At 48.8% G+C, this 14,164-nt stretch overlaps 1 protein-coding gene across 1 annotated transcript in view; it reads left to right on the plus strand.

The window, feature by feature from the left end:
- The window catches only part of ATP1A3 (ATPase Na+/K+ transporting subunit alpha 3), a 35,119-nt gene that overhangs the window by 13,886 nt on the left and 7,069 nt on the right, over positions 1-14,164 (plus strand). Inside the window, exons 10-19 of the mRNA XM_083626901.1 lie at positions 463-572; positions 1,147-1,281; positions 4,919-5,111; positions 6,046-6,221; positions 7,296-7,432; positions 8,450-8,600; positions 9,867-10,035; positions 11,117-11,271; positions 12,477-12,600; positions 14,007-14,152. Of these exons, the coding sequence (XP_083483027.1) occupies positions 463-572; positions 1,147-1,281; positions 4,919-5,111; positions 6,046-6,221; positions 7,296-7,432; positions 8,450-8,600; positions 9,867-10,035; positions 11,117-11,271; positions 12,477-12,600; positions 14,007-14,152 (1,496 nt within the window). The remainder of the gene's footprint in view (positions 1-462; positions 573-1,146; positions 1,282-4,918; positions 5,112-6,045; positions 6,222-7,295; positions 7,433-8,449; positions 8,601-9,866; positions 10,036-11,116; positions 11,272-12,476; positions 12,601-14,006; positions 14,153-14,164) is intronic.

Consider the following 14,164-nt stretch of genomic DNA (forward strand, 5'->3'; position numbering starts at 1 on the left):
TTCAATGGAAGAAGTCAGCGCTCTCCGCCGGATGGCATGCGGCTTCGCTCAGCAGGGGAAGCAGAAAACTCAAGGCACCACGCTTCTCCCCGGCACCCGATCCGTAGCCTTTAAAAAGGCTCCTTCACGAGTCGGGAGGGCGCTAACGGTGCAAGCCGAGTCTCCATGTCCACGGCCTCCGTGGCCGTGGTTTCTAAGGGTCCCCGCATCGCCGGTGCGGTAGAACCCAGCCCCTGCCGAGCAGACTCCCTCCGGAGCTCGGAGGGAGTCCGCCATTCGGCGATGGCGCCAACCCGGAAGTCCCCTTAACAGAATTCTTTGGGGTAAATCATGACTGTTGAAGTAGCATCATAGTATTTTAATGGAGTGGATGCGGCCTTGGTTCTACAGCCCAGTTCCATTTCTCCCTCAGCTTAGAACGTCGCTGTTCAGTCCTTTCACCTGACTTCCCCTTCTTTGTAGGCACGGCCTTCGACAAGAGTTCTGCCACCTGGGTAGCTTTGTCCCACATTGCAGGGCTTTGCAACCGAGCTGTCTTCAAGGGAGGTCAGGAAAATGTGCCCATCCTCAAGGTGAGAGCAAGACACCATGAGAGAATGTGAAGGACACCATAGTTGGGTCTCAACTGGGAGGTGAAAAGTCAGGTATTGGGGTGGCACTTGGGCCTATGCTGAATATTATTTCAGACCAAGATGCCCTTGGTGTAGTTAGGTTTAAAGGTGGGTGCCCTCATTTCTCTCATCTCCTTACTTAAGTGATAATAATAGTATTAATAATAATTAATTCTACTATTATGTATCAGCTTCCACACACGTCTTAAGGTGATGTACGAGATTCGACAACAACACAGAAAATAACATCAGATAGATAAATTTAAAAACAATACAAAGCAGACACCCATGGCAGAGATCATTCAACTAGGAAAGCTTTTCAGAACAGAAATGTCTTTGGTTGTTCCGGAAAATAGCATCATTTGTGGTTGACAGTCTGAAGTGTGTGAGATATGGAGGGTGGCCATGAGGGAAAGAGATTACAAAAGATTGCTGTGACTTCTGCCAAGCAAAGGAATGTGGTAGATGAGGGGGGCACTGTGAGAGAGGGAAATGGCCGTCTCCCTGGTTTAAAAGAGCCTCCATTTCTTCACAGCGTGACGTGGCAGGAGATGCTTCTGAGTCCGCCCTGCTAAAGTGCATTGAGCTCTCGTCTGGATCCGTCAAGCTGATGAGGGAGAAAAACAAGAAAGTGGCTGAGATCCCGTTCAACTCCACCAACAAATACCAGGTATAATGTCTCAGGGTGGCCCTGTCAACCATCAAAATGGTGTCAGCTATGCTAAGAGGTCCAGGGCAAGGTGACATTCCACATTAACAGAATATTTCCCTGTACCAGGGCACTTGAAAAAGCCGGTGGTATTCCTTGAGTGGGGACCCGCAACATTAATAAAACTCCACAGCTGCTCTTCAAGATTTGATGGCATTTGCTAGAACCTTCTCCCCAATATTCTCTTCCTATTCATCTATAAATGCAAGTCATCCACACCCTAGAGCAGGCATAGGCAAATTCTGCCCTCCAGATGTTTTGGGACTACAACTCCCATCATCCCTAGTTAACAGGACCAGTGGTCAGGGATGATGGGAATTGTAGTCTCAAAAACATTTGGCAGGCCAAGTTTGCCTATGCCTGCCCTAGAACTTTATCTTCCCACGGTCCTGTCTTCTAGAATTTTCCTTCATAGCTCTTCACCTCACTCCAAAATGGCTGGTGTAATACTTTCCTTCAGGCTCAGGCTCATTTTCTTTTGCCTTTGCTCATGTTCAAAATTGTCTCGTGACATTGCAAAACAGACCTTCACTTTTCATGACAATCCAAAAACTATTAAGTCAAATACAATAACATTCTATAACCTTCTCATTTGTGGCAAGGCCGTGGCCATGTGACATTGAAGCCGGCGAACGCAGGATCTATCAGTGAGTACAATGATCAGATCGTAGCTTGTGAAAAGGGAGCTGCGTAAACGCACGGGACTTTGCCAGAGATTATAACTCTGGCTCCTCCTCAGCCGAAGGGAGGAAGTCTCCTCTCCTGCCCCCCAGGAGTGATCACATAGCTGTGGTTGACATATGTATCTTCCAGCTCAGCATAACTGCCCCACCCCACCTCACCCCTCCGAGATCTTAAAAAGCTGTGGTGACACTCCGAGAAACCTGACACTCCTCTGCAATGGGGAGTGAGAATCCCATCCTGGGTCTGGTACTAGCCACTAAATTGTGTTCCACAGTTCCCATGGAGAGGACTGAGTCAGTGATCCCAATACAGTTCCCCATTCTGGGATTCTCAGGCCCATCAGCCGTAATCCTGCCTCTTTAAACGACAGCTGGAGAGGATTAGTCAGGATTCCCTGTGGCCAGCAGTCCGGAATGATTGGCCTCAGTGAACAAGTCCCTCTGGAGCCAGGAAGGTAAATTGAGGCCTGCCTCTGCCCAAGCCAAAAGTGGAACCAGCAGCTACGCCCTGTGATGCATCTTACAGCCCATCACCATAATCTGATGCCCTACGTCATGTCGGCTGCCGCACCAGCAGGGCTTCATGTAAGCCTCGCTTACCCAGATCAGTTGAGTTTGGCCATTGACCGTCATGGTATCCAAATATAAATGAATGGTGGAAATCAAAGCACTTTCATCACCAAGTGCCTCGGGTGCCAAAGAGCAGTGGAAAACATGGACAGTTTTTTAAAAAAAATTATTACATTTTTATTGATTTTCAAAAACAAAACAAAATTAAATAAAACTTAAACTTTAACATTCAACCTTTTTTATCTTCTTATTTACCCTGCGCAATTTCGTGCCCGAACTTCCCTCCTTCCCTGCTTCGGTTTTCCCAATTTACATCCACTTCTGCAGATTCTTAATTACATTCTATATACATCACAAGATTTATGTTAGCCCTGCTACAGTTTTTAAACTTCTACAGTTATTTCATATATACACAACAAATTTACTCCACTCCTCCTCAAACTTTGTCACTTTTTGGTCTCAAATTTTATAACTCATTTTTGCCAATTCAGTATACTCGAATAATTTCGTCTGCCACTCCATTAGGGTTGGTAACTCTTGGGATTTCCACTTTTGGGCCACAAGAATCCTTGCGGCAGTCGTGCCATATAAGAATAATTTGCAGTCTTCTTTCTCACTTCATCTCCTATTATCCCTAATAAAAAAGCCTCTGGTTTCTTTGGGTGGGAATGTATATTTGAAAATTTGAAAAACACGAACAGCTGAATGTTCGTTCCCCAAAATTTACATCATGGAATCACAGAACTGTAGAGTCGGAAGGGACCCCAAGGGTCATCTAGCCCAACCCTCTGCGATGCAGGAATTTTTTGCCCAACGTGGGGCTTGAACCCACAACCAGCATCACCAGCAGAGCTATCCCAAGGATCATCAAACATGGAAGCTGTCTTGCTTCACACCGACCTAGTTCTCCTGCAGAAATTCGTAATGGATTCTAGCTGCACAGACAGGGTAAAAAAAACCAGCCACCGGTTGATGTATTGTTACACAACCAGAATATTCTGAAATAGGAAAGGTCAGCTGGAGGCATGTGGGCAACATTGGGCCCCAGGAGTGTTGTACGGGTGGCCTGAACAATTTATTAAAAATAGCCACCATATATTTAAAGCTCTGTTATAACACTTTGGACAGCCATTACTTTCCCTGAAGAATCCCGGGAGCTATAGTTTGTTAAGGGTGCTGAGAGTTGCTTTGGAGACTCCTGTTCCTCTCAAAGAGCTTCAATTACTAGAGTTTCCTGTGAGGGGGGGATTGAATGCTAAACCACTTTAGACTGCGGACGTAGGATTCAGTGTTCTCCCAATTTTAATTTTAATTTTAAATACAAAACCCTATCACTCCATTACTCACGGAAATATAGTACATAATTATAGAATTGTAGAGTTGGAAGGAGCACTGAGAATCATCTGGTCCAACTTCCTTCAATGCAAGAATCTTAACTAAAACATCCAGGACAGATGACCATCCAACCTCTGCTTAAAAGCCTCCAAGGAAGGAGAGGACACCATCTCCGGAGCGGGTCCATTCCACTGTCAAACAGCTCTTACCATGAGAAAGTTCTTCCTGATGTTTAGTCGGAATGTCCTTTCTTGTAACTTGAATCCATTTGTTTGGGTCCTACCCTCCGGAGCAGGAGAAAACAAGCTTGCTCTGTTTCCCACGTGGCAGCCCTTTAGATATTTGAAGATGGCTATCGTACTTCCTCTGTCTCCTCTTATCCAGTTTCTCCATAGCCCTTATTGCTGGAGGGACGCGGGTGGCGCTGTGGGTTAAACCACAGAGCCTAGGACTTGCCGATCATTAGGTCGGCGGTTCGAATCCCCACGACTGGGTGAGCTCCCATTGCTCGGTCCCTGCTCCTGCCAACCTAGCAGTTCAAAAGCACGTCAAAGTGCAAGTAGATAAATAGGTACCGCTCCGGTGGGAAGGTAAACGGCGTTTCTGTGTGCTGCTCTGGTTCGCCAGAAGCGGCTTAGTCATGCTGGCCACATTACCCAGAAGCTGTACGCCGGCTCCCTCGGCCAGTAAAGCGAGATGAGCGCCGCAACCCCAGAGTCGTCCACGACTGGACCTAACGGTCAGGGGTCCCTTTACCTTTATCGTACCTCCTCTCAGATTCCTCTTATCCAGTTTCTCCATAGCCCTTATTGCTGGTGAACTAGCTTACTACATGCAGGGAACTTCTTTACATGGACAACAATTTAAAAACATTTGATCTGGTGCAGCAATAATTTTGCACCTTATTTTGTGTTTAAGATACGGGTTGGTTCTACGTGGCGCACTGTCTTTAAATAGCACCTCAGGTAGGATCTGGGAATGCTACTGCTCTCTTTTCCTCTGTCCCACAGCTCTCGATTCATGAGACAGAAGACCCCAATGATAACCGCTACCTGCTGGTGATGAAGGGTGCACCTGAGCGCATCCTGGACCGATGCTCCACCATCCTACTCCAAGGCAAAGAACAGCCCCTTGACGAGGAGATGAAAGAAGCTTTCCAGAATGCCTACCTGGAGCTGGGAGGTCTTGGCGAGAGGGTGCTAGGTATGCATGGTTGCGGAGAGGTGTGGGGAATGGACTCCCTGGGTGAAGATGGGAAGAGGGCTGGAGAACGTGAGATGCAGGTGGACAGGGTGGGCTGCGTGCCAAATTTCATTCGAGACTAAGAAGCCACTACAGTGCCAGTAAGAAGCCTGCTGACCTCATCAGTAACCCAGAGTTTCCAAGCCCGGGTTATCTGGGCACCATAGCTTTCGAGTGCATAAAGAATTGTGCCCATGGATTTGGAAGTCTCAAGCTCCTTCAAAAAGAGGCCATATGTCACAGTCCAGTCTACGGGCGATCGAAGTCCCGGCTGAGGACGTTGGGACCGGGGGCAAGATGGTGGGGTGGAAGCAGGAATGAGAGTCCAGAAGCCAGGGGTCCGAGGGTCAGGAAGCAGGGAATCACAAAGTCAGGGGTCCGAGAGTTGAGAAGCAAGGAGTCTAGAAGCTGAGATCCGAGGATCAGGAAGCAAGAAACCCAAGGCAGGAAACGTGTTGCTGTGGCAAAGAGCCAAAGGGAAATGCTGACCTTATATCCCTTCCCGACCTGGTGCAGTGAGTTACCAAGCGGCCTCACCTGTGCGGCCGAGCCTTGCCTCTCCAGAACAAACTTAGGAAGGCTCCAGTCCTGCGAAGCCCTACTGGTCACAGGGCCTGGCTCCTGCATGCACTCCTGACACCATAAGAACATAGGAAGTTGTTTTATACCGAGTCAGACTATTGGTCTATCTAGCTCAGCACTGCAGACTCCGATTGGCAGCAGCTCTCCAGGATTTCAGAATGGGGGGGGGGGTTGCCAGCCCTTCCTGCAAATGACAGCGATTGAACCTGCGACTTTCTGCATGCAAAACACCTTCATTTCTCAAGTTAGCACCTGGCGACAGGGCATCCAAAGGGCATATTCCGAGGGGTTTTGCCTCCTTCTCACCCTCCAGGTTTCTGCCACTTCTTCATGCCCGAGGAACAGTACCCCAAAGGGTTTGCCTTCGACTGCGACGATGTCAACTTTACCACCGAGAACCTCTGCTTTGTTGGGCTCATGTCCATGATTGATCCTCCCCGCGCTGCTGTGCCCGATGCCGTGGGCAAATGCCGAAGCGCTGGCATCAAGGTAATGCTGTGTCGCTTGCCTTGAAACTGAGTTGTGGGTGCCAGGCGCTAAAATTCAGCTACCCCTCGAGCAAACTGGCTGCTGCAGGAAGGCGTTCTTGGCCCACTGTGGAGTGCGTCTCTGGAGTGCTGCAGCTCTTTTGAGATCCTTTGCTTGGGTGCATTTGTCTCTGTGGAGGGGCAATCCCACAGCCCACTCGTTCCCTAAATCTCAAATTTGCCCATAGGCTTCGGAATCAAGGGGTTCCTTTGCTTCTGAGCAGTCACGAACACGAACATGAAATTTATTACGGTCAGAGACCAGCTTGAGAAACACAAATGGAACTACAGTCCCAATAGCAAAACAAACATTTAAAACAATATACGGCAATGGATTTTGAGTTTAAAAGTGCGATAGGCATATAAACACATAAAAACTTTAAAATAGACTACCTTAGAAAAATGACCCAAAGTCGCCCGTGGGTTTGGGAATTTTCATAGCAAACTAGATTGAATCGGGGGATGGTCTGCGCCTACAAATCTGTGCTCAGAATCTGATGACAATCCGGGTCATCTTGTGGTCTTTGCCTAACAGGAGAAGATCAAATTTTTGCTGTACCGGGAGGTCAGCAAGCCTCACCAGCAGGGGGTCAATGGTTTCTCTACGTGCCTCATCGTAAAAGGGACATCTAAAAAATATGTGTTCAGGGCTTCCTATATCCCCCAAAGGACAGTCGCAAATTATCAGGTCATACGGGACTTTTTTAAAGGATCCTTCCAAGACTGGCAGTCACTTGATTAGCCCAAGGCCTGCCAGGCCTTCTGTGACATCAGCGCAGCTAAGCCAAATGGCATCCAGCGAGGCTGTGGCACCTTGGGTTTGTATCAGGGTTGAGATACATACTGAGAAAGGCACCAGGAAGGAACTGGTATCATGCTGGCAACCACCCAGGCCTCCCCAGGGGCCCCTTGTTCTGCCCTGTAAACCCTTAGGATGGAACGGATTGGACCAGGTGAGTCTTGCTGGTTAGCTAGCCAGCCTCCTCCTTTGCCTACAGTGGGACTCCTTTGGTAACCATCACTCTTCCCCCACCAGGTGATCATGGTAACAGGTGACCATCCCATCACAGCCAAGGCCATTGCGAAAGGTGTGGGCATCATCTCTGAAGGTAACGAGACCGTGGAAGACATTGCTGCCCGGCTGAACATCCCCGTCAGCCAGGTCAACCCCAGGTGAGAGGGGTCAAGGTGTGTGGGTATGTAGGGGAGGGGGCAGAGGCTGGAGACAAACATAATGAGGCTGGGGAAATGGCGCAAGAAGCAGATAACTCTTCCAAGGCAGAGACGAGGAGGGAGACTTGGAATAAAATTGGCTGGGCTGAGGGAGGAACAAAGCTCTCTTTGGCAGTTTTGCTGCATATCGTGAGACGGTTCGCTCCATGAATTTAAGCAGATCTCGGCTTGGCAAATACCAGAATGAGAAGCCACATGGTATTAGGGCATCCAACTCTGTCTAGCTACAATACAAATGTACCTTATTCAATTGTTATGGCTCTCTCTCCCTGCCCCCCTCCCTGTGCGAGGATTCTGGGACTTGCAGTTTGGTGGGAGTCCTCAGAGGACTACAGTTCCCAGGAAAGGAGTGACTCCTCAGCCAGATTAAGCCCATAGTGGAGATATCTCACTGGAGCTGCTTGGAATGAGAACATAGCAAAACAATGCTAAATTGCTACCCCACAAGAGATCATAGACCAGCCTCCCCCAGCCCTTTTGGACTAAAACTCCCGTTGGCCCAAGCCAGCATGGCAAATGATTGGGTATGATGGGAGTTATAGTACAGGCTAGTCACTTCTTACTTTTCCTATCCTGCCTGGTTTGTTGAGCTTCTATAGGATACAGTGGTACCTCGGGTTACATACGCTTCAGGTTACAGACTCCGCTAACCCAGAAATATTGCTTCAGGTTAAGAACTTTGCTTCAGGATGAGAACAGAAATTGTGCTCCAGTGGCACGGCAGCAGCAGGAGGCCCCATTAGCTAAAGTGGTGCTTCAGGTTAAGAACAGTTTCAGGTTAAGTACGGCCTCAGGAACGAATTAAGTACTTAACCCGAGGTACCACTGTATTCACATTTCTGTAACAGAAGGTTTCTGTCCAGGCGCTTTGGTTCCTCTCATGGTGAGGCCAGCCCTGAGTATGGATGACAAAGGTGCATCTTCTACCACCTTGACGCCGTCTTTTTGCCCACCCAGAGATGCCAAAGCCTGTGTGATCCATGGCACCGACTTGAAAGACATGGGCACAGAGCAAATCGACGAGATTCTGCAGAACCACACGGAAATTGTCTTTGCCCGTACGTCCCCGCAGCAGAAGCTCATCATTGTGGAAGGTTGCCAGAGACAGGTAAGGACATCCAGCGGGGTCCCAAACCGGCCCCACAGAGCACAACCAACTAATCCAGCTGTGAGGTGTTGTTTGTTAAGACGCTAAGAGTTGTTAGGAGACCCTGTCCCCCTCACAGAGCGACGGTTCCCAGAGTGGTTTAACAATCCCTCTTCACAGGGAACTCTGGGAATTGTGGCTCTGGGAGGGGACTAGAGGTCTCCTAACAGCTCTCAGCGTTTTGGGCAAACTACAGTTCCCAGAATTCTTAGCGGGGAACCATGCGTTACCCAATCTCCCTGCGCATAGAAAACTCAGGGAGAAGAGTTCTAGCCTAGCGTTTTCTTCTTTGGCTGGCTTGGTAATGTGGAGGGAGTTGCCTCACGGGGAAAGCTTTCAGCCCTATGATTGCCCCACCTGCCTCTATAAAACAGCACAATCCCAGGCATTTTAGCGCAGGGCTTGCCAACCTTTCTGAGCCACTGGGCACATTTGGAATTTTGAGGAAGGTGCCGTGGGCACCGGTCAAAAAATGGCTGCCATTGTGTGTGTGACATAACACAAAATGGCTGCCGCAGTCAGCATGTAGGAGAGGCCGAGCTGGCGCAAACAGGGACTGAGCAGGAGTAGCGAATGGTCTCTCATGCCCTGTGTGTTTTTGAAGGGAAATTTGCGGAGATATTTTGCAGGTGCCTTAAGAGATACTGACACACACACACACACACACACACACACACAGAGGCTCCCATTAGTATCATTTTGGGAACGCCTGGAAGTTTGTGTGAACTTAAGGTTGCCAAAGACACCCTTCACCCCAAAATATCACCCAGCCTGCTCTTCTGCAAAAATCAGCAGGTAAAGCTTATATGACCAATTTTAAAAAGCCAGAAACCTGTCTGAGAAAGGCTTATGATATACAGTGGTACCTCGGGTTACAGACTCCGCTAACCCATAAATAGTACCTCGGGTTAAGAACTTTGCTTCAGGATGAGAACAGAAATCGTGTGGCGGCAGCGGGAGGCCCCATTAGCTAAAGTGGTACCTCAGGTTAAGAACAGTTTCAGGTTAAGAACGGACCTCCAGAACGAGTTAAGTTCTTAACCTGAGGTACCAGTATACCCCACTGCAGGCTCACAGGCAACACTTCCCACTGCCATTATTTCCACAGAAATCATCCCTGGATGGAGAGGCTGGGTGATTGCCCATCTCTCTCTCCCACAGGTGATGCCTTCTGGGCCTTCTTCTGGCTCTTAGTGTGCATTTCTCTCTCTCTCCCCACACCAATAGGGTGCGATTGTGGCTGTAACAGGCGATGGCGTGAATGACTCCCCCGCCCTGAAGAAGGCCGACATTGGGGTGGCAATGGGCATTGCCGGTTCTGACGTCTCCAAACAGGCTGCCGACATGATCCTCTTAGATGACAACTTTGCCTCTATTGTCACTGGAGTCGAAGAGGGTAAGCTCTGAGGATTGCCGGACGCAGTGAAGAGGGGGACTGGATTCATAATCAGCGAGCGCTAAGGGTGTGAGCAGAACCTGGTTATATAGGTACAGCTTCCATCTTGCTTCTGCTGTGGGGGAGCCTCTAAAATGGCAGGGCTGTAAGCAGCTGAGCTTTACTCAGAGTAGAGCTGCTGGAATTCACGGAGGTAAGCTAGTCATGCCCATTCATTTCAACAGGTCTTCTCTGAGTAGAACTAGCCTTGGCAGGATCCTATAAACAGGATTTTCATTACCTCAGCCAGGGGCAATGGCCCCCCAGGGGGTGTTGGACTATATAGGAAGCTTGAGCATCTAGTTCAGTATTGTCTACACGGATTGGCAGCAACACTCTGGAATTTCAGCCAGCCAGTAATTCCAACAACAGTTATTGTTGTTGTTGTTTATTGTTAGAATTTATATACTGCCCTGTACCTGCAGATCAAATCCAGAAGGGACTGCATCTGTTATCCCTGATCTAAGCCATTCCCAATAAATGCCTGTACAACTTTGATTTAAAATCTCCAGGAGGCAACTAGGGCAAATTTATTATTTAAATTGATTCAATAAATATTCTGTGCGCATTACGTCCCTCTCGGTACCTAAAGGCAACACCTCTTAAACCGTTCTTAGTGGATTGGCTGAGGAATTGTTCCTTATTCTGCCTCTTCATTTCAAGATCCGTCTAAAGCAGAGCTTTCCTAACTGCGTGTCGCAGCACATCAGTGTGTCAGCTGCAATGTGTAGGTGTGTTGCGCAAATGGTCCCCGTGCCCCTCCTGGGGCCGGAAAGGGGTTAGTTTAACCTTCCGGCTTGCTAGTAAAACTGAATTACCGTGTCGTGAAACGATGCATGTCCAAAAACTGTGTCAGCAACGTGAAAGGTTTGGAAAGCGCTGTTCCCAAAGGGGAGAGGGCAGCAGCAGCAATTGAGTTGTGGGTGAGAGAGGGGAAGAGGGGTGCAGAGATCTGGCTTGCTCTGACTTTTGGGAATCCCCTTGCCCCCCAGCTGTGCCCCCTGTCTCTCCCCCTTACGCCCATGTGTCTCCCTCTGGCCAGGACGCCTGATCTTTGACAACCTGAAGAAATCCATTGCCTACACCTTGACCAGCAACATCCCTGAGATCACCCCTTTCCTGCTGTTCATCATGGCCAACATCCCTCTGCCTCTGGGTACCATCACCATCCTCTGCATTGACTTGGGCACTGACATGGTGAGTCTCATCCCCTCACACACAGAAACGCTTTTCTTCCAACTCAATCCAACCTGAGGGTCATCTAAGCCAGGGGTTGTCAACCTGGTCCTTACCGCCCACTAGTGGGCATTTCAGGATTCTAGGTTCTTAGGGGGTTCTACGGCACAAGCTGAATCCTCCTTCCATCGAGCACTGGTGGGCGGTAAGGAAATTTTACCATCAAGAAAGATGCATTAGTGGGCGGTAGATATAAAAGGTTGACTACCGCTTGCAATGCAGGAATCTCAACACGCTGGTCTCCCATCCAATTTGAAACCATACCAAACCCTGCTTAGCTTTGCAGATGTGCTAACAGTTTTACTGCTGCATCATCAGGAGGGCATTGATCCAGTACCCAGATATTCCCAAATTCCCATTACTGCTGCTTCTTTGCAACCCATCTTCTGATTGGACTCAGGCTCTGTGGAGGAGCCCTGGTTCACTTCTGTGTCAAAAGCCCAACTAAAGCCTGGCATAAACCAAGTGTGAACTGCATGGTAGAAGTTACTCAACTGTGCTACTGTGTGTGAGGAAAGGTAGTATCTCTGAGTGCTCCTACCTGAAAGCAATACCTGCACATGGAAAACTAGTCAGGGAGAAGTTGAGATTCTAAACACTTGTCTAGAAATAGTCTCCTTTATAACTAGATTTCTGCATGCGGGGATTCCCCCCCCCAACTGAAACTAGCTTTGAACCCGGGAAAGATTATCTCTTTCAGTGTAGTTCTTACCAGAGTGCAGAGCATTCTGTCATTTCATTGCAGAACTACAGTCCCCAGGTTCCTTTGAGGCGAAGAAACCATGATGCTCAAACTGATTGATGTATCTAGGGAAGGCCTTCCTTAAAGCACTTTGTCTGCATGTTACTTTTTACAATCTGAACATGGAGGCAGAGGCTCAAATCTCCATGTTGCCAATTTGACAAAATGGCTGCCTCTGAACACCAGACTCATTCTGAGCAAAAGTACAGAGAAAAGTCATTCTGGAACTTCCCACGGTTTTGTCGCTGAATGCTATATCCCCAATGAGATGCTTGAACGGTTCTCATCATCTCTAACCATTGACCATTTTAGCCAGGGCTGATCTGTTAGCACAGGTTCCCCACCCCCTCACCTACACCCAAAAATTTCAGCCCCCAGCCCTGCGATCCTGCAATCCTGCTGACCCTCTCAATTCTTCCTCCAGGTGCCAGCCATCTCCTTGGCTTACGAAGCAGCTGAGAGTGACATCATGAAGCGACAGCCACGAAACCCCAGGACTGACAAGCTGGTGAATGAGAGGCTGATCAGCATGGCCTACGGGCAGATTGGTGAGTAAACGGGGGACAGCCATTGAGCAGGGCTGAGCACCCCCAGGTGCAGAAGGGAGTTGAGTGGGGATGAATCGGGCAGGTGTTGAAAATCAGGCCAACCTGCAGGTGCTTGGCTGCTGGTCCCAGTGGCATAAGCGGGACCCAGGAATGCAAGCAACTTTGTCCGGTGGTACGTCCATATTAAGTTTCACATGCAGCACACAGTATGCAAGTAATACGTTTGTTTATGTATCATTAATTCAAGTATCCCCTCCACAGAGATTCTTGGGTTGTGGGTGGAGTCATACGTTGTTCTTGTATTTACATGAAAACCAATAAAAATTATTTGCACATTTAAAAAAAGGAATGCAAATAAGCTTTCGTCCCAAGGCAAGTCCTCTGTGGCAGAGACAGAAATATTTCTCAGAGTAGTGAGAATAGGACTTACTCCCAAGTAACAGGGTTGCAGCTTTATATAGAAAGCTGCCTTCTATTGAATCAGGTCACTGGTCCATCTAGGCCAGCATTGTCTACACTGACCATGCAACCTGTAAATCTGGTTTATCCATCTTTATTTTATTATTACACATACGCCTCACCTTTCCTCCAAGGATCTCAAGGTAGCATACAGAATTACCCTGGCCCATTTTTCTCCCCACAACAACCCTGAGAGGTAGGCACAGCTGAGAAGGAGTTACGGACCTAGTGAGCTTCATGGCCCAGTTGGAATCTGAACCCAGTGGTCTCCCAGGTCTTTACCACACTTACATAAATGCCTCCTGCAATTCTGGTCAGCAGTTCACTACTCAAGGTGGAGATTTAATTCCGGGTCGGATTCCAGATGACATGTTTGTGTTGCCAGAATTGTTAGGTCTGCGAATAGCTGCTCATCTGGTCTCCTGTGGTGAGTGAGGAGCAAACTGTGGCCAAGCAGACAGGGAAGCTTTGTAGCTGCTGTGGGTCTTGTGGGAAGGCATTTGTGTTGCGCATGCGGGCTAATGACCTGTGGCTTTATTCACAGGGCAAACGTGTAGGCTTAGACATGAGACTAAGGAGGATTAGAAGTGTTAAGGTGGCTGAAATGGGAACCATGTGATTGAAGGGCATGGACCAGCCGAGGCTGGTATACTAGAGCAAGGGGGGCATTGCCCCCCCCACCCCAGCTTAGCCTGCCCTCAGGAAGCCCCCCCTTCCTTATTACTTATTGCCACTCCAAGGGGTAGCGCTGTCTGACAGTTTGCTCCTCTTCAATCTCAGTGCTGCCCCTTGCAGAACCCAGCAGGGAGGCGGGTGGGGGAAAAGCCCGCCCCAACAATTAGTTGGCTCCGCCTGTCATTGGTTCTTGACTCCGCCTATCCAGGGCTCTGGCTCCACCCACTGTGGGTCTCCCTGCTTTCTGCCAACTCTTCACTTCTTTTTTGCAGGAATGATTCAGGCGTTGGGCGGTTTCTTCTCCTACTTTGTGATCTTGGCCGAGAACGGGTTCCTTCCATCTATTCTCGTCGGCATCCGCCTCAACTGGGATGACCGGACATGCAACGATCTGGAAGATTCCTACGGGCAACAATGGGTAAGAAGAGGG

Source organism: Podarcis filfolensis (genome assembly GCF_964270895.1).
Source record: "Podarcis filfolensis genome assembly, chromosome: 8".
Lineage (NCBI taxonomy): Eukaryota > Metazoa > Chordata > Lepidosauria > Squamata > Lacertidae > Podarcis > Podarcis filfolensis.